Source organism: Salvelinus fontinalis, chromosome 26 (assembly GCF_029448725.1).
Source record: "Salvelinus fontinalis isolate EN_2023a chromosome 26, ASM2944872v1, whole genome shotgun sequence".
NCBI classification, from domain to species: Eukaryota; Metazoa; Chordata; class Actinopteri; order Salmoniformes; family Salmonidae; genus Salvelinus; species Salvelinus fontinalis.
Genome location: NC_074690.1, coordinates 42,587,038 through 42,607,772, shown reverse-complemented (window position 1 = coordinate 42,607,772; position 20,735 = coordinate 42,587,038). Strand labels below are relative to the sequence as shown.

At 42.3% G+C, this 20,735-nt stretch overlaps 1 protein-coding gene across 4 annotated transcripts in view; it reads right to left on the bottom strand.

The window, feature by feature from the left end:
• Positions 1 to 20,735, bottom strand: part of LOC129824387 (zinc finger protein 512B-like) — a 79,482-nt gene that overhangs the window by 17,541 nt on the left and 41,206 nt on the right. For all 4 annotated transcript variants that reach the window (XM_055883975.1, XM_055883977.1, XM_055883979.1 and 1 more), the window contains 8 exons: positions 13,423 to 13,502; positions 13,204 to 13,332; positions 12,810 to 12,982; positions 12,466 to 12,722; positions 8,304 to 8,375; positions 7,040 to 7,171; positions 6,671 to 6,789; positions 2,941 to 3,033 (listed from right to left, as the gene is read on the bottom strand). In XM_055883975.1, the coding sequence (XP_055739950.1) occupies positions 2,941 to 3,033; positions 6,671 to 6,789; positions 7,040 to 7,171; positions 8,304 to 8,375; positions 12,466 to 12,722; positions 12,810 to 12,982; positions 13,204 to 13,332; positions 13,423 to 13,502 (1,055 nt within the window). The remainder of the gene's footprint in view (positions 1 to 2,940; positions 3,034 to 6,670; positions 6,790 to 7,039; positions 7,172 to 8,303; positions 8,376 to 12,465; positions 12,723 to 12,809; positions 12,983 to 13,203; positions 13,333 to 13,422; positions 13,503 to 20,735) is intronic.

The window sequence follows — 20,735 nt, the reverse complement described above, 5'->3', positions numbered from 1 at the left end:
TATCCCATCTTTGCTAAATACGTTAACTTGAACCCATTTACAGTCTACATTGTTCTAAGTAATTGAATGGCTTCAATAGCATTCACACTGATATAAGGGCTAGGCCTACTGTACATTTCATTTTGGCTGAGCATGGACATGCCAAACATTGTTAAAAAGCAAGATTCAATTAATTAATGATGAGGCCTAAAACGAGAACAAATAATTTGAATCAAATTCTAAACAAACAAAAAAACGTTTAAATACTTTAAATACACTGACAGGCCCCATCATTTCTCCCCGTGGGCGTATAATATTAAACGCAGACTATGGAGGGTTTTACGCACCGCCAAACTTTTCACAGTAGCTGGATCCAACACAGATCCAATATAAAGAGAAAGGGAAAATGTCCACTCACCATTATAAAGTTAGCATGCCTAACATAATGTGGACCTGCCAACAACGCATAGATGAAAAGGGAATGTCAGCTCACTATTTTGCTCCTCTCAAACGTCATATTTGAATTAAGACTTATTTCCAAGCATTCTCAGGAGTCAAACCTTTAAATCAACATTCCTGACTACATTGGGCAGGACAAAAAAAAAGCCTTCATTGCGAGGAGGGGAGGCTATGGTTGGTTTTAAATCCAATAAAACAATATAGGAAAAAACATTTTTTTATGTTTCTAAATACTAAGTATACATGCCCTAAAAGAAGATTAGGCTGCTCTTGTTCGATGTGAATATGGGCATTGTGCTAAAAAGCAGCGCAGCCTGAAATGATCACTTTGGGTTGTGTTTTAAAGGACACACCTCAAATATTTCCACCCCTCCCGTGTGAGTGCAGGTGAGCTGATTATAAAACAGGTAAATTGCTGAACCTGGCGTTAGGGCTGGAAAACTGAACGTCCGTTTAATACTTAATTCCAGCTGAAAACAGAGCCCTGGGTGTGGGTTGTTCAGAGGTGTCTATATTGGTTACTCAACAGTTCTAGGTAGGTAGTGGTGTAGTGGGTCACTGGGTCAGAGGTGGAACCTTTTTAAGTTTCTGACAAGAGGATCAGAAGATGAATCAACTTTGGTTGCGTGTGTGTGTTCGTGTTTGGTTGCGTGTGTGTGTTCGTGTTTGGTTGCGTGTGTGTGTGTTCGTGTTTGGTTGCGTGTGTGTGTTCGTGTTTGGTTGCGTGTGTGTGTTCGTGTTTGGTTGCGTGTGTGTGTTCGTGTTTGGTTGTGTGTGTGTGTTCGTGTTTGGTTGTGTGTGTGTGTTCGTGTTTGGTTGTGTGTGTGTGTTCGTGTTTGTTTGTGTGTGTGTGTTCGTGTTTGTTTGTGTGTGTGTGTTCGTGTTTGGTTGTGTGTGTGTGTTCGTGTTTGGTTGCGTGTGTGTGTTCGTGTTTGGTTGCGTGTGTGTGTTCGTGTTTGGTTGCGTGTGTGTGTTCGTGTTTGGTTGCGTGTGTGTGTTCGTGTTTGTTTGTGTGTGTGTGTTCGTGTTTGGTTGCGTGTGTGTGTTCGTGTTTGTTTGTGTGTGTGTGTTCGTGTTTGTTTGTGTGTGTGTGTTCGTGTTTGTTTGTGTGTGTGTGTTCGTGTTTGGTTGTGTGTGTGTGTTCGTGTTTGGTTGCGTGTGTGTGTTCGTGTTTGGTTGCGTGTGTGTGTTCGTGTTTGGTTGCGTGTGTGTGTTCGTGTTTGGTTGCGTGTGTGTGTTCGTGTTTGTTTGTGTGTGTGTGTTCGTGTTTGTTTGTGTGTGTGTGTTCGTGTTTGTTTGTGTGTGTGTGTTCGTGTTTGGTTGCGTGTGTGTGTTCGTGTTTGTTTGTGTGTGTGTGTTCGTGTTTGTTTGTGTGTGTGTGTTCGTGTTTGTTTGTGTGTGTGTGTTCGTGTTTGTTTGTGTGTGTGTGTTCGTGTTTGTTTGTGTGTGTGTGTGTTCGTGTTCGTGTTTGTGTGTGTGTGTTCGTGTTTGTTTGTGTGTGTGTGTTCGTGTTTGTTTGTGTGTGTGTGTTCGTGTTTGTTTGTGTGTGTGTGTTCGTGTTTGTTTGTGTGTGTGTGTGTTCGTGTTCGTGTTTGTGTGTGTGTGTTCGTGTTCGTGTTTGTGTGTGTGTGTTCGTGTTTGTTTGTGTGTGTGTGTTCGTGTTTGTTTGTGTGTGTGTGTTCGTGTTTGTTTGTGTGTGTGTGTTCGTGTTTGTTTGTGTGTGTGTGCGCATGTTTGCATTTGTGTGTGTGTGTTCGTGTTTGTTTGTGTGTGTGTGTTCGTGTTTGTTTGTGTGTGTGTGTTCGTGTTTGTTTGTGTGTGTGTGTTCGTGTTTGTTTGTGTGTGTGTGTTCGTGTTTGTTTGTGTGTGTGTGTTCGTGTTTGTTTGTGTGTGTGTGTTCGTGTTTGTTTGTGTGTGTGTGTTCGTGTTTGTTTGTGTGTGTGTGTTCGTGTTTGTTTGTGTGTGTGTGTTCGTGTTTGTTTGTGTGTGTGTGTTCGTGTTTGTTTGTGTGTGTGTGTTCGTGTTTGTTTGTGTGTGTGTGTTCGTGTTTGTTTGTGTGTGTGTGTTCGTGTTTGTTTGTGTGTGTGTGTTCGTGTTTGTTTGTGTGTGTGTGTTCGTGTTTGTTTGTGTGTGTGTGTTCGTGTTTGTTTGTGTGTGTGTGTTCGTGTTTGTTTGTGTGTGTGTGTTCGTGTTTGTTTGTGTGTGTGTGTTCGTGTTTGTTTGTGTGTGTGTGTTCGTGTTTGTTTGTGTGTGTGTGTTCGTGTTTGTTTGTGTGTGTGTGTTCGTGTTTGTTTGTGTGTGTGTGTTCGTGTTTGTTTGTGTGTGTGTGCGCATGTTTGCATTTGTGTGTGTGTGTTCGTGTTTGTTTGTGTGTGTGTGTTCGTGTTTGTTTGTGTGTGTGTGTTCGTGTTTGTTTGTGTGTGTGTGTTCGTGTTTGTTTGTGTGTGTGTGTTCGTGTTTGTTTGTGTGTGTGTGCGCATGTTTGCATTTGTGTGTGTTTACCTTGCTGCTGTGCTCAGCCATTGTATGGTAGTTGAGTCCGGCCTTGGACCTGAACTGTTTCTGGCATTTCTGGCACTTCAGGGCATCCTGGAGCTGCAGGGTTAAAGGACAAAGGTCACACAGTAACTCAAAGCTCATTCGTTCCTATTAGCTAATAAATATCTTGTATCCACTGGCAGTCAAGGTATTGGTCGTTCTGCTCACTGTTCCCCAGCATGACCTTCACATGAGTTAATGACACGGGACCATTTCACCTATAAATGGTCTTTGTCAGGTAATCATCAAGACCAATAACGGGAAAGAAGTCCTTTTAATGAAGAAGCAAATATTGATCTATCTGGCAGAGGAAAAGGTTTTACAGCGACTGACCCCCGTGGTAATTTTACAGTGACTGACTCCTTAATGGTACAACTGTCACTTTTATAGTCACATTGTCCACCAGGCCATAAGCACCTACTGCCATAGCTCTACATTACCTCAATAGTCAAAATTGGCTTCTTGTCCTTGTGTCCTTTCCTGATTGTTTTGACCTATAGCCTGTAGCCTGCGTTTTCAAATTGGTACAGTTAAAGGAGAGGAAGCTACTTCAGAGTACTGAGACGCAGCCACAGTATAATTCCTCCAGCCCTCCAATCAATACTCTGCGTCTAATGGCCCACTGAGAGAGAAGCATCTAACAGCGTGCCTGACTTATTCTCATCCCCAGAGTACGCTTGCGGCCTGAACCCGATGAAGAGGTTACAACTGCATTTAAGAAAGCAGTCCAAATGAATAAATAGCAAATGAAGAGTTTTATCCCAAAACATGATACAGTTGAAGTCGGAAGTTTACATACACTTAGGTTGGAGTCATTAAAACACATTTTTCAACCACTCCACACATATCTTGTTAACAAACTATAGTTTTGGCAAGTTGGTTAGGACATCTACTTTGTGCATGACACAAGTAATTTTTCCAACAATTGTTTACAGACAGATTATTTCACACATAATTCACTGTATCATAATTCCAGTAGGTCAGAAGATTACATACACTAAGTTGACTGTGCCTTTAAACAGCTTTGAAAATGTCAGAAAATTAGGTTTAGAAGCTTCTGATAGGCTAATTAAAATCATTTGAGTCAATTGGAGGTGTACCTGTGGGTGTGCTTCAAGGCCTACCTTCAAACTCAGTGCCTCTTTGCTTGATATCATGGGAAAATAAACAGAAATCAGACAATACCCCAGAAAAAAATAAATAAATTGTAGACCACGCAGCCATCATACCGCTCAGGAAGGAGACGTCTCCTAGAGATGAACGTAGTTTGGTGCGAAAAGTGCAAATCAATCACAGAACAACAGCAAAATACCTTGTGAAGATGCTGGAGGAAACAGGTACAGAAGTATCTATATCCACAGTAAAACGAGTCCTATATCGACATAACCTGAAAGGCCATAAAAAAGCTGACTACGGTTTGCAACTGCACATGGGGAGAAAGATCGTACTTTTTGGAGAAATGTCCTCTGGTCTGATGAAACAAAAATAGAACTGTATGGCCATAATGACCATCGTTATGTTTGGAGGAAAAAATGGGAGGGGTAAAATGGGGATGCTTGCAAGCTAAAGAACACCATCCCAACTGTGAATGCAGCACGGGGGTGGCAGCATCATGTTGTGGTGGTGCTTTGCTGCAGGAGGGACTGGTGCACTTCACAAAATAGATGGCATCATGAGGGAGGAAAATGATGTGGATATATTGAAGCAACATCACAAGACATCAGTCAGAAAGTTAAAGCTTGATGGCAAATGGGTCTTCCAAATTGACAATGACACCAAGCATACTTCCAAACTTGTGGTAAAATGGCTTAAGGACAACAATGTCAAGGTATTGGAGTGGCCATCACAAAGCCCTGACCTCAATCCCATAGAAAATTTGTGGGCAGAACTGAAAAAGTGTGTGTGAGCAAGGAGGCCTACAAACCTGACTCAGTTACACCAGCTGTGTCAGGAGGAATGGGCCAAAATTCACCAAACTTATTGTGGGAAGCTTGTGGAAGGCTTCCCGAAACATTTGACCCATGTTAAACAATCTAAAGGCAATCCTACCAAATACTAATTGAGTGTATGTAAACTTCTGACCCACTGGGAATGTGATGAAAGAAATAAAAGCTGAAATAAATCATTCTCTCTACTATTATTCTGACATTTCACATTCTCAAAATAAAGTGGTGATCCTAACTGACCTAAGACAGTGAATTTCTACTGGGATTAAATGTCAAGAATTGTGAAAAAATGAATTTAATGTATTTGGCTAAGGTGTATGTAAACTTCGACTTTAACTGTATATATCAATTTTCAGAAATGGTGATAAATTGACATGAATTAAAATATGTGAAAGAGATAGATATTATTTCTTCATCATCACATTTGTGGCCTGCTGGAGGTCATTTTGCAGGGCTCTGGCAGTGCACCTCCTTGCACAAAGGCGGAGGTAGCGGTCCTGCTGCTGGGTTGTTGCCCTCCTACGGCCTCCTCCACGTCTCCTGATGTACTGGCCTGTCTCCTGGTAGCGCCTTCATGCTCTGGACACTACGCTGACAGACACAGCAAACCTTTTTGCCACAGTTCGCATTGATGTGCCATCCTGGATGAACTGCACTACCTGAGCCACTTGTGTGGGTTGTAGACTCCGTCTCATGCTACCACTTGAGTGAGAGCACCGCCAGCATTCAAAAGTGACCAAAACATCAGCCAGGAAGCATAGGAACTGAGAAGTGGTCTGTGGTCACCACCTGCAGAATCACTCCTGTTTTGGGGGGTGTCTTGCTAATTGCCTATAATTTCCACCTTTTGTCTAATCCATTTGCACAACAGCATGTGAAATTTATTGTCAATCAGTGTTGCTTCCTAAGTGGACAGTTTGATTTCACAGAAGTGTGATTGACTTGGAGTTACATTGTGTTGTTTAAGTGTTCCCTTTATTTTTTTGAGCAGTGTATATTTTTTGGAATCAAATAAAACCATCAAAACATTATATATTGTCCTTATACACAGCAGCATATATGGTACAGTAATATCTTGATCAAGGGCCGAGTGTCTGCAGGTTTTCACCCCTCCCTTGTACTTGATTGATCAATTCAGGCCATGGGTAAGGTGAGTTCCTAACTAATCAGAGTGTCTCGGTCTTAACTGAAAGGAAATAACAAAAAAACAGCATACACTCAGCCCTTCACGGAAAGAGTTTGACGCCCCTGATCTCGATGTCGCTATAAAAACATATGGCAACTGATATTGCCTCAGAGGGCAAGTCCGTTTTTGTATTCAGCACAATTGTTTGAGTGGGCTAGAATCAAGAACAGATGTGGCATAGTACCAAGTATACTATTATACAGAAAACGGGGCATGTGGATTTTTATTTAGGGCAAGTGTCAACTGATATAATGGGGTTTAAGAGTTTCAACACTGAGCGTGAAACACAATCCTTCATTTAGAGGAATGAAAGGCAGGATGTGGCGCTGTGTCTCGAGTGGATATAAAATGGTGAATAGGGAGGCTAAAGACAGTACACCCCAAATCAAACTCTGTTACGTCAAATGTATTCATACTTCAGAAGTTGAACAGAGACAGTATATTGTGTGGATCCTGCTACAAACAGGAAGATAAATATATAGGCTGTAATCTCAAATGAAAGGGAAAGATTGGCACTATTTAGATTGCTGGTCCAAAACACCCTCTGTTTTGGTTGACTCACCTTTTGGCAGATCTCCATGTGCTTCTTGAGGCCCGAGATGGTCTTCCTGGCGACAATGGAGCAGGTAGGACACACCACCTCCCCCCGCTCTGAGATGGCATGCTGCCACTGGGCCTCTGCTGGAGTACCAGGAGGATACATCGACCAATCAATGTAACCTTTATTTAACTAGGCAAGTCAGTTCAGAACAAATTCTTATTTACAATGACGGCCTACAATCAACCAACCAATCGATCGATACTTTACATTGTGAAAATGTAAATCACACAAAGTGGTCTCACGTGTGTACCAGGGAATAATTTGGGAGATGGAATTTGTCTTGTCGAAAAACATAAATTCACAAGCAGTCCAGAACAGCCATATTAGTACCAGAGGTGAGTGGTGGTAGGTCTCTCCTAGAGGCTGGACCAGGGTACTTTCTCTGGGGCTCCTCGCTGAACAGACACCCCTCTAATCTCTTCACACGACCAGCCTTCAACTTCTCCTCTACCTTGTTCATACCTGAAACATACAGAGTGAGTGACTGAGTGTACCAAAGGAGGTTGGTGGCACCTTAATTGGGGAGGACGGGCACGTGGTAATGGTTGGAGAAGAATAGGTGGAAAGGTATCAACAACATCAAACACATGGTTTCCATAGTTTCAATGTTTCTGATGCCATTCCATTTCACCCCAGTGGTGCCCCCAGTAGTGTGTACGTGCGCACACACACACACGTGTATATATGAGTGCATATGTGCATGGGTCAGGTTTAGTGAAGTGAAAAAGGTCATCAGAGCTCATGACATTTACAGTCAGAGTTCAAGTTAAATAGAACCTGGAACTGGAGAGATTAAGTTAGGCTGAGCAGTATGACACCGGGACAATTACAGAGTAATACCCTTCATTTATCAGCTGCATTTCATGGGGGGAAATGAGTGTGGATGTAAAATGATAGAGGGAGGGAAAGAGAGAGGATGATGCTGACTAAGAGGAGTACATAAAGAGAAATGCTGATTCATGAACAAAGAAAATGAACAGAAGAGGGAGAGAGTTGTAACGAGAGATGAGGCTGGGATACGAGCAACATATAGAAAGAGAGAGTCATGTAATGTGCAGTGCTGTGTGAGTCACTGAGCTTAGAGAAAAGTGGTGTTAAGATAGTCTCATACTCTCATTCTGACACATTTTCTGACTCACTGAGTCGTGATATGAATATCTCGACAGTTCAAACACATTAACAGAGAGAGAGGGGCCACTACCACTAAGACAAACAAAGTGGATGGGGGACTCTCAGATGCCAACACTCTTTGAAAAAAAGGGTTCCAAAAGGTTTTTGGCTATCCCCATAGGATAACCAGTTTTGTTTCCGGGTAGAAACCTTTTTGGTTCCAGGTAGAACTATTTTGGGTTCCATGTAGAACCCAATGTGGAAAGAGTTCTACATGGAACCAAAAAGGGTTATACCTGGAACCAAAAAGGGTTCTCCTATGGGGACAGTCAAAGAACACATTTGCGGTTATCAATCGCACCTCTTTTTCTAAGAGTGTAGTCAACCAAAACGACCCAGTAGTGGTCTGGTGAGTGAGTTCCCCCTAATTTTATTTCAAGCATGAGTGAGGGAAGCTGTGACAAGAGATAGGCTGAGGGTCTACCTTTCAGTCCGAACGTCCCCGAGATAGAGGGTTGCTCTCCAGTGAACTTCTTAGGAGTTTTCTGCTTCCGTCCTGGCTCAAGAGGAGAACAGAGAGCAATAAACCGTCAAACACATGGGCCCCCATGTCCACTGGACTTCAAACTTCACCCTCACAATGCAACAAAATCTAGAACCCGACCGATATGGGATTTTTGGGTCCGATAGCAATTTTATGGAGGCTGACGAGTTTTTTCTCATAATATTTTTTATTTATATTCAGGTATATACATTTTTTAATTGTGATTTATCAGGGCGTGCTACTTCCCGCGGATATGCCGGACAGTAACGGCATTCTTTTTGTATCAAGGATAAGTGTTCACTTTGGTGCCAGTCCAGTGTTTGCTCTTAAGTAGCACAGATTGCTAGCTAACTAGGCTAACTACCTTGCTGGCTAGCTAGCCAGCTAACGTTAACCTTTTGATGAGTAAGATCTAAATACTAATAACGGCACTTACAGCGCGAGTTATTTTTGCACGCGGTACCAGAATTCTATGCTGCTGTTCTAGAATTTGATTGTTGCATTTTTACGCTATTCTCTACACCCCCCATTGTATCAATAACTCAATGTCTGCTTCATATAAGGCTTTATAAAACTTTCTTCCTTTAGTAGTAGCAGTGAGTATCTATAGTATTATTGATAATTGTATTTTTCATATACAGTTGAAGTCGGAAGTGTACATACACCTTAGCCAAATACATTTGAACTCAGTTTTTCACAATTCCTGACATTTAATCCTTGTAAATATTCCCTGTCTTAGGTCAGTTAGGATCACCACTTTATTTTAAGAATGTGAAATGTCAGAATAATAAGAGAGAGAATGATTTATTTCAGCTTTTATTTCTTTCATCACATTCCCAGTGCGTCAGAAGTTTACATACACTCAATTAGTATTTGGTAGCATTGCCTTTAAATTGCTTAATTTGGGTCAAAGTTTTGGGTAGCCTTCCACAAGCTTTCCACAATAAGTTGGGTGAATTTTGGCCCATTCCTCCTGACAAAGCTAGAGTAACTGTGTCAGGTTTATAGGCCTCCTTGCTCACACACGCTTTTTCAAATGTTCTATAGGATTGAGGTCAAGACTTTGTGATGGCCACTCCAATACCTTGACATTGTTGTCCTTAAGCCATTTTGCCACAACTTTGGAATTATGCTTGGGGTAATTGTCCATTTGGAAGACCCATTTGCGACCAAGCTTTAACTTCCTGACTGATGTCTTGATATGTTGCTTCAATATATCCACATCATTTTCTTCCCTCATGATACCATTTAATTTGTGAAGTGCACCAGTCCCTCCTGCAGCAAAGCACCCCCACAACATGATGCTGCCACCCCCGTGCTTCACGGTTGGGATGGTGTTCTTCGACTTGCAAGCCTCCTCATTTTTCCTCCAAACATAATGATGGTCATTATGGCCAAACAGTTCTATTTTTGTTTCATCAGACCAGAGGACATTTCTCCAAAAAGTATGATCTTTGTCCCCATGTGCAGTTGCAAACCGTAGTCTGGCGTTTTTATGGCGTTTTTGGAGCAGTGGCTTCTTCCTTGCTGAGCAGCCTTTCAGGTTATGTGGATATAGGACTCTTTTACTGGGGATATAGATACTTTTGTACCTGTTTCCTCCAGCATCTTCACAAGGTCCTTTGCTGTTGTTCTGAGATTGACTTGCACGTTTCGCACCAAAGTACGTGCATCTCTAGGAGACAGAACGCGTCTCCTTCCTGAGCAGTATGACGGCTGCATGGTCCCATGGTGTTTATACTTGCGTACTATTGTTTGTACAGATTTCTTCAAAAACTATTATTTCACCTTTATTTAACCAGGTAGGCAAGTTGAGAACAAGTTCTCATTTACAATTGCGACCTGGCCAAGATAAAGCAAAGCAGTTCGACACATACAAAAACACAGTTACACATGGAGTTAAACAAACATACAGTCAATAATACAGTAGAAAAATAAGTGTATATACAATGTGAGCAAATGAGGTGAGATAAGGGAGGTGAAGGCAAAAAAGGCCATGGTGGCGAAGTAAATACAATATAGCAGGTAAAACACTGGAATGGTAGATTTGCAGTGGAAGAATGTGCAAAGTAGAGATAGAAATAATGGGGTGCAAAGGAGCAAAATAAATAAATAAATACAGTAGGGGGAGAGGTAGTTGTTTGGGCTAAATTATAGATGGGCTATGTACAGGTGCAGTAATCTGTGAGCTGCACTGACAGGTGGTGCTTAAAGTTAGTGAGGGAGATAAGTGTTTCCAGTTTCCAGATGAACGTGGTACCTTCAGGCATTTGGAAATTGCCCCCAAGGATGAACCAGACTTGTGGAGGTCTACAATTTTTTTCTGAGGTCTTGGCTGATTTCTGTTTATTTTCCCATGATGTCAAGCAAAGAGGCACGGAGTTTGAAGGTAGGCCTTGAAATACATCCACAGGTACATCTCCAATTGACTCAAATTATGTCAATTAGCCCATCAGAAGCTTCTCAAGCCATGACATAATTTTCTGGAATTTTCCAAGCTGTTTAAAGGAACAGTCAATTTAGTGTATATGTAAACTTCTTAGCCACTGGAATTGTGATACACTGAATTATAAGTGAAATAATCTGTCTGTAAACAACTGTTGGAAAAATGACTTGTGTCATGCACAAAGTAGATGTACTAACCGACTTGCCAAAACTATACTTTGTTATCAAGAAAATTATGGAGTGGTTGAAAAAAGAATTTTAATGACTCCAACCTAAGTGTATGCAAACTTCCGACTTCAACTGTAAATACCACTTGAAGCTTGATAATGACGTAATCATTTGAATCAGTTGTGTAGTTGCTAAGGCAACAGCTGGTGAGGTGTCAGGTTCGCCTCTGTCCATAAAGGGTGATTATTCCAACTCTGTGAAATGCTCCTACCTAAGTGTATGTTAACTTCCCGACTTCAACTCTACATCTGTCAATATCTACATTTTCGACCCCTTCATCAGCTCGCACTCTGAAAGTAAAGAAAACTGCTTATTTTTTGTAGATATGAAAACAATAACTGAGACGTGACCGTTCAATCTAAAGCAGCAGATGTCCTTTTCAGGATACGTCAATACAGCACAGAAAGCTTAACACCAGACTGGTATTGTGGTTGTTCATTAGGTGATGGGAAATATGCATACAAAATAAATATACTTGCCTTCCTTGAAAATACCTTCTATACTGCCAAAGATGACAATGTTGTATCTTAAAAAAAAGCATTGGAATTAAAAGTTAAATGTTTAACCTATTAACCTGCTTCATTATTTATGTATTACCAGTTGATGAAGAACAAGTCCCATTTCATACATCATTGAAAATTTGAATAAGTGAGAAAACTATGACTAAGTAAGAATATGGACCGAGATGAGATCCTCAGACCGCTTGTGAGACCATATGCTGACACATGCACATTTGTGGCCTGCTGGAGGTCATTTTGCAGCGCTCTGGCAGTGCACCTCCTTGCACAAAGGCGGAGGTAGCGGTCCTGCTGCTGGGTTGTTGACCTCCTACGGCCTCCTCCTCCTCCTGATATACTGGCCTGTCTCCTGGTAGCGCCTCCATGCTCTGGACACTACGCTGACAGACACAGCAAACCTTTTTGCCACAGCTCGCATTGATGTGCCATCCTGGATGAACTGCACTACCTGAGCCACTTGTGTGGGTTGTAGACTCCGTCTCATGCTACCACTAGAGTGAGAGCACCGCCAGCATTCAAAGGTGACCAAAACATCAGCCAGGAAGCATAGGAACTGAGAAGTGGTCTGTGATCACCACCTGCAGAATCACTCCTTTTTTGGGGGTGTCTTGCTAATTGCCTATAATTTCCACCTTTTGTCTATTCCATTTGCACAACAGCATGTGAAATGTATTGTCAATCAGTGTTGCTTCCTAAGTGGACAGTTTGATTTCACAGAAGTGTGATTGACTTGGAGTTACATTGTGTTGTTTAAGTGTTCCCTTTATTTTTTGAGCAGTGTATATAATGTCTGCATTTTATCTGTGGAATAAAGACTGATAGAAATATTTCTGTGTAAGGCTGATATTGGCTGATAATATCGGTCGGGCTCTAACAAAAATATCCTATTCCTCATCATATTTTAATCTTACTGTGCCTTGTCCTCTCAGGGTCTTCATTGGGGTATGGTGGGGATAGGCTGCTCCCCTCATCTTCGCTCTCGCTGCCCCCTGGGCTGTTGGGGGAGGTGTCAGATGAGGAGGCCTGCTGCTGAGGGGGCTGGGGGTGTGGGTGCTGTTTCCTCCCTCCCCTCTGGGGGGCACACTCCCCATTCTGGGAGGAACTAGACACCTCCTGGGTCTTTTTGGCTTTGAAGAACACAGGCGACGGTGGAGTGTTCTCCATAGGCCTGGACAGAGAAGACACATTGGTACAATCTAAATCAGTATGTAGGTAAGCTGTATGTCTTGCAGTGAAAATCCCTGACCCATGTCACCTTTTCTTGGCGGTCCCCTTCACGGGGGTCTTATGTAGTTTGGGCTCAGCCTTGGTCTCGATGGTAGGCCTCTCGGGGTGGTTCCACAGCTTGTGCTTTTGGAGACGGACCTTAGTGGCAAACACCGCCTTACAGTCCGTACAGCCATGACTACATTTTTCTGCTATGGTCACCTGAGAGACATAGAAAGAAAGAGGGAGGAGGTAAAATAGAGAAAGGGAATGATATTGATACATCTAAAGTACAAAATCTAATTTAACAGGTGTACACGTTGACAATAAATATATAGACAACCTCGAAGATAGTGGGGGACAGATGGAGAAGACGGAGGGGGTGAGGAGGGACGATGTGGGGGAGCAGAATGGGCGAGGGGAGAGATGATGTGGTGTCTTACCCCCTGGCAGCGTTGGTAGTGGTATTTGAGACCGTAGATGCTGGGGAACTCTAGCCAGCAGCCTGAACCAGGACACTTTACCCTGGACCGCTTCTTAAACTCCTCCTTCCACTGGACCATCATGTTAGCCTGCAGAGAGGGAGATAGATGATATACACATGCCTTTCACACGCACTCCTACATAGGAAGTAGGGATTAGAAGGGATAGTAGATACTTACAGGGATACTCCTGAGCTCCTGCACTTCAGCTCTGGGACGCCCCTTCTTCTTTCCCTCCCCTCTTTCACTACAGGGTGTACCTGAGAGAGAGAAAAACAGAGAGCGGTGGGGAGATAGATTACAGGGTTTAGTTAGATAACTACAGTGAGGGAAAAAAGTATTTGACCCCATCTCAAATCAGAAAGATTTCTGGCTCCCAGGTGTCTTTTATACAGGTAACGAGCTGAGATTAGGAGCACACTCTTAAAGGGAGTGCTCCTAATCTCAGTTTGTTACCTGTATAAAAGACACCTTTCCACAGAAGCAATCAATCCGATTCCAAACTCTCCACCATGGCCAAGACCAAAGAGCTCTCCAAGGATGTCAGAGACAAGACTGTAGACCTACACAAGGCTGGAATGGGCTACAAGACCATCGCCAAGCAGCTTGGTGAGAAGGTGACAACAGTTGGTGCGATTATTCGCAAATGGAAGAAACACAAAAGAACTGTCAATCTCCCTCGGCCTGGGGCTCCATGCAAGATCTCACCTCGTGGAGTTGCAATGATCATGAGAACGGAGTTGCAATGATCATGAGAACGGTGAAGAATCAGACCAGAACTACACGGGAGGATCTTGTCAATGATCTCAAGGCAGCTGGGACCATAGTCACCAAGAAAACAATTGGTAACACACTACACCGTGAAGGACTGAAATCCTGCAGCGCCCGCAAGGTCCCCCTGCTCAAGAAAGCACATATACATGTCCGTCTGAAGTTTGCCAATGAACATCTGAATGATTCAGAGGACAACTGGGTGAAAGTGTTGTGGTCAGATGAAACCAAAATGGAGCTCTTTGGCATCAACTCAACTCGCCGTGTTTGGAGGAGGAGGAATGCTGCCTATGACCCCAAGAATACCATCCCCACCGTCAAACATGGAGGTGGAAACGTTATGCTTTGGGGGTGTTTTTCTGCTAAGGGGACAGGACAACTTCACCGCATCAAAGGGACGATGGACGGGGCCATGTACCGTCAAATCTTGGGTGAGAACCTCCTTCCCTCACCCAGGGCCTTGAAAATGGGTCGTGGATGGGTATTCCAGCATGACAATGACCCAAAACACACGGCCAAGGCAACAAAGGAGTGGCTCAAGAAGAAGCACATTAAGGTCCTGGAGTGGCCTAGCCAGTCTCCAGACCTTAATCCCATAGAAAATCTGTGGAGGGAGCTGAAGGTTCGAGTTGCCAAACATCAGCCTCGAAGCCTTAATGACTTGGAGAAGATCTGCAAAGAGGAGTGGGACAAAATCCCTCCTGAGATGTGTGCAAACCTGGTGGCCAATTACAAGAAACATCAGACCTCTGTGATTGCCAACAAGGGTTTTGCCACCAAGTACTAAGTCATGTTTTGCAGAGGGGTCAAATACTTATTTCCCTCATTAAAATGCAAATCAATTTATAACATTTTTGACATTTGTTTTTCTGGATCTTTCTGTTGTTATTCTGTCTCTCACTGTTCAAATAAACCTACCATTAAAATTATAGACTGATCATTTCTTTGTCAGTGGGCAAACGTACAAAATCAGCAGGGGATCAAATACTTTTCTCCCCCTCACTGTATTTACTGTATCATTGGTTCAATTCACAAACCACACAGATCCCTCCTTTCACAGGCATAGAAGCCACCCCCCCCCCCCAAAAAAAATGTATGTTTTTGTACCAATTACTGTAGAACAAAGCATAGATGGAAAACACTTGATAGTAGTGATGGGGGAAAATCGATCCAGTTGCACTACCGTTCAACAGTTTGGGGTCACTTAGAAATGTCCTTGTTTTAGAAAGAAAAGCACACTTTCTTGTCCATTAAAATAACGCAGTCCTGTTTCTATTCTAGTTGGAGACAGTTTGCTCTGTTCTGTGAAGGGAGTAGTACACAGCTCTGTACAAGATCTTCAGTTTCTTGGCAATTTCTCGCATGGAATAGCCTTCATTTCTCAGAACAAGAATAGACTGACGAGTTTCTGGCCATTTTGAGCCTGTAATCGAACCCACAAATGCTGATGCTCCAGATACTCAACTAGTCTAAAGAAGGACAGTTTTATTGCTTCTTTAAATCAGGACAACAGTTGTCAGCTAAGCTAAGATAATTGCAAAAGGGTTTTCTAATAATCAATTAGCTAATCGAAGTTGATCATTTTAAAAGGCTAACACAACGTGCCATTGGAACAAAGGAGTGATGGTTGCTGATAAATGGGCCTCTGTACGCCTATGTAGATTTTCCATTGAAAAGAAATCTACACTATATTTCTGATCAATTTGATGTTATTTTAATGGACAAAAAAAATTTGCTTTTCTTTCAAAAACAAGGACATTTCTAAGTGACCCCAAACCTTTGAACGGTAGTGTATATTGATTTTTTTTTTGTTAACAATATATCGTATCGTAACGTTTTGACAATTTTGCAATATTATTTTGGAGCTAGTTGGCTGTACCTGCACCAAAACTCAGTTTGTTCTCGATCCTCTTTTTAAACAGGGATCCCAATTTGTTTTCAGCACTTTTATTTCCCTGAGCGACCAAAACTTGTTTTCTCATGCTCTATCGTTTCTGCAGCAAACATATGGTGAGCAAAATGTTTGGAACACCGAATCGCAATAAAATCACAGAATTGAAATACATATAGAATTGTGAGAATCGCCATAATATTGTATTGGCACCTAAGTATCGTGATAATATCATATCTTGAGGTCCCTGGCCATTCTCAGCCCTACTTGATAGTCTTGGTCACAGGGGCACAGATTTTCACATGCTTGGAAAAGACCTACTGAGCAACTCAATATTTAAAAAACAGTGTAGGTACAGCTATGGCAGCAGGATTAAGACTGTTTAGCTGTGTGAGTGTGTGTGCGTATACATGCGTGTCACTGTGTGCGTGCATCAGCGCGCGCGTGTGTAAAGGCCATTTGATGAGCCAAATAAATCCCCTATACATCACCACAACCTCTGACAAAGCACACAGAGGATTCTCTCTCTCTCTACATATACCGCTTACACCACTTTCTCCTTATCTCTCTTTTCCCACTCCCGACACTCTCTTTACCTCTCATCCCTTCGCTCTTCCTCTCTTGTCCCCCTCTGCCTAGGTAAGGAGGGCAGGCAGGTTCATTACGTCTCTCCTTTTCTCCACCACAGTTCCATCTCTGCTCCATCAGCCCTCCACTACACTCCAGTATGCTACACTACAGTATGAGCTGAGCGGGATGGGGAAGGATGGGGTCGAAGGGGGAGACCTGAACAGTGCACTCTAACAGATACACCACCATTCAGATGGGGAAGAGTGTAGAGGAGGTGAGGGAAGAGAGAGGGGAGGATGTAGAGGAAAAGGAGGAGAGGATGGAGAATGGGAGACTCTCCTGTACTGCTTTGTCCATCCAACCATGTCCCAGGCTAAAGATCCTGACAATTACATCCAGTCACCTAGGGCTGGGCGACATGGCCAAAATATCCTATCACGGTACTTTTCACATTTTGGACAGTATGACGGTATTTTATGTTTTTGAATAATACAATTATGCATTTGCTTTATGAGTAGTGTGTGTGACCATTGGGTGGCAACATATATATTCTGAATTATTTCAATGGGTCTTCATTCTCATTGTTTTAGAACGTTCAACTTAAACCTAAAATAATTTCCTGCATTTCCATCAATTTCTGTATTTCCTGCACTCATTTGAGATAATTTCCACACTGCCACGATACGGGCAAAAATACTAGGCCTTATTTTTAACCAAATGTGGCAATTGCGATTTAGATCAAAACACTTGGGTGAACTTTTGGAATCATGGAAATATAACGTTTATTATAATTCTATAGTTAGAATATATATATATATATATATATATAAATAAATAAGAGTGGGCACTTTGAATACAGTGTTGTTTGATATGACAAGGAATGAAAATGGCATGGACGAGTTATTGTTGACAGGGTAGGAACCAAAGTGATGTTCAGTGTTTCCTAGGGGACCCTATAACCTTTGGCTACATTAAATCTTTATTCATGTAGCCAACTTTAATGCTTCGCCTATTCCTCCTTGATATAGAAGATACTGTTGCACAAACAACATGCTGATGTAGGCCTCCACCAACACTGGTATCAGGATGTATTAACTAGCTACGTTTGCTCTGACTCAGTACTTGTATTAGTTAGTTTGCTAGCCAGCTAACTAGCGTTTAGCATTAGTGGCTAACACGATGTAGCTTAACTTGCTAAGAAATTACAAACTAGCTGTTTACAGATGCAAGAAACACAAATTAATGTCATTATAGAACGCTTGTGGGTTTACATTAAGATCAAAGTGAAAACAGCATCATTGTCATCAACATTGCTGCATTGACCATGCAGACTAAACGAAAGTCTCGTGGTCAAGCAACAACAAATGCGCTCCTTGAGTGACAGGGGTGGGACTAGGTCTGTGTGGAGAGAGACTTGCGGAGAGGGATGACTCAAGTAGCGGAGTAAACTATAAAAATGGACGTTACACACGGGTATCACATTTAACAAACCAAACATTAAAATACTGTTATAGAAGGTAAAAGGAAAAACCCAAAACCGGTCCGTGCATCACTACCGGTATATAGTAAAATACGGTATACCGCCCAGCCCTACAGTCACCTATTCAACGTCCACTAGCTTGACAGTCCTGAATCAAATAAACAGCCCTTGACTGTACTTTGGACAGAGAGCTCACATCTAGATCTGGGCCTGTATCTGTCTGAAAGGAATACAGAAGATTATATATTTTTTATTTAACCTTTATTTAACTAGTCAAGTCAGTTAGGCACAAAATATTACAGCCTACCAAAAGGTGATGGGCGCAGAGATTAAAAATAGCAACACAACATGGCAGCAGCACAACATGGTCCACACATTATTGGGCACAGACAACAGCACAAAGGGCAAGAAGGTAGAGACAACAATACATCACACGAAGCAGCCACAACTGTCAGTAAGAGAGTGTCCATGATTGAGTCTTTAAATGAAGAGAATGAGATAAAACAGGGTTAGAGGATTTCAGTTTCACTGATTTGACTTCATGTGATTATTATTTATACTGAAACACCATGATAGCACGGGGATTTTCCTCTCAGTAAACAGAAGGTAAGGTACGAGGGATAAACATGTCATCTTTGATTGGGTACTGATGGTAATGATGCAGAAAAACTGATGATATTCTTTGTGCATAAACATTTCCCCATTAGCTCTCTCAACTATTGCTGTCTAATACCGTTTGCACACACACGCACACTCTTACTAATATGCAACATACACACCCATTCACGCACACACACACCTCACATAAACAGTGTGAAGGGTGTGTATTAATATTCCTCAGACATAAGATGGACGTTGGCCTATTAGTTGTCTCACTTGCAGCAGGAGAGGTGATCCATTCAAATGGTTCAGCTCTTGAGCTGGGAGGAAATTGAGCGTGCATTTTAATTGCTGTCTTGGAAAATAAAGGCCTCTTAAAAAAAAGGTTATATTTAATGAATTTCATTATTGGGTAAGATATGTTCCTGTTGCTATGGAAATAAGACCCACCTCTCTTAGCTACTACTACCATTTCCTGATGAAAAAACCCCCACACACAAACACAAGAACACACGTAAGTATAAATACAAGGACAGAGTTAAAACACACACACACTGACATACAAACACACTCATCATCTTCGTCAAAACACAATGCCTACTTTCTCTTTGAATCTCCCTCCCCAACATGAGACTGGCAAACACACACCACACACACACGCAAACCAGCCATACACACGCACCACCCTCCCAGCTGTCTAAGGCTGCAGCTGCACATTGTTCAACCTCTCTGGGGAGAGAAGAGAGGATAGAAGAGAAGTGAGGAGAAAAGGGAAGGTATGAACAGACAGGAGGAGGGGAGATGAGAGAAGACAAGATTGGAGTGGAGGAGAAAAAAAAAAGGAGTCAGGCCCCAGGAGCATTGCAAGCCGCCTTGTGATCTCAATTAACCCGTGTTTCCCTAGTTACGCCGCCTGCTACCACTTTCCCTGAACACACACACACACACAGGTGTTTGCTTTGACATGTTACGGTGCAATAAATAATTTAAAACACAGCGACTAGGAAACACACACACACACACACACACACACACACACACACACCACAGCAACACTCTGCTACAGCAGAAAGCAGCCATTTGTTTCCCCTTTAACACACAGGAGCCTTTGTCTGTCTGGAACTCAGAAGTTTGTAAACAGACACGCAGACAATTTAGAACAAATGCTCACTCCCAAGCCCAGCAAATAGCAGACCTGTGACCAATGCATGTACATACAGTATGGTACATTATAAATCACATGTGGATCTGCTGTTTCTACAGTGCACTCAGTCATTCTCGCCTCATAGTGACGAGGGTGTGTGGAACAGCTGGACCTGACAGTTGTCTTCTCACTCTCCCTCCAGCTGGACACCATTTCTTCACACTCTCACCCTTCCTTTCTTTCGATACACTTCACTTCCTCTTTCTCTCTCTTCTAGCAATCCCCCTCCCACTAGATAGATTTCCATGAACTTCTCCAGCAAATGTTTGACGTCAACATTTAGAACGTTTGCATAGAAAACAGATGCTACAACTGCCTTCTACGGTGCGTTTCCATTGAACGGCCTCGTGTCGATAAAAAAAGTTGGACATAATGACGTCACACCTAAAAAAAAAAAAAAAAAAATGGTCGAAGTTATTCCATTTACCATTTAGGAAAATTGCTCGTGAATAAATTGTCGACAGTCTGTACGCCCTCCAAACTATCTGGTTCATGTCTTAGGTAGCCCGTGAAAGCCAGCATGGACAGAATGCAATAAATTACGAATATATGCCATATTCTAATAATTCTCATGTGGCCACGTATCGCCACGTTCCGTGCCATGGTGAAACTTGCGCTCCTGTAGATCAGAAAAGCCAGGCTAAGCAATTCAGCCATCAATGAAAGTCAGGACAATCCTTGTCCTACAAAGAAACAGGATTTTTATCGTTGAACATTTTTATTTAGCAGTAGGCACTTAGAATGACCTGTGGAGTGGAGCTTTGTAGTTCTGGGATAACGTGCCCTGTGTACCTTCACAATTATTTGTCAATCATCATTTATTCTAAAAACACAGTTTATCATCATTTGTCGCAATAAAGTGCGACAAAAGAAAAATCCACCCGAACGGATAAAAATGTGCTCTTTAGAAAATGTCTCCTATATCTGCCGTTTCCATTACACATGTTGCTAGGATTTTCTTCCCGACATTGCTTTTG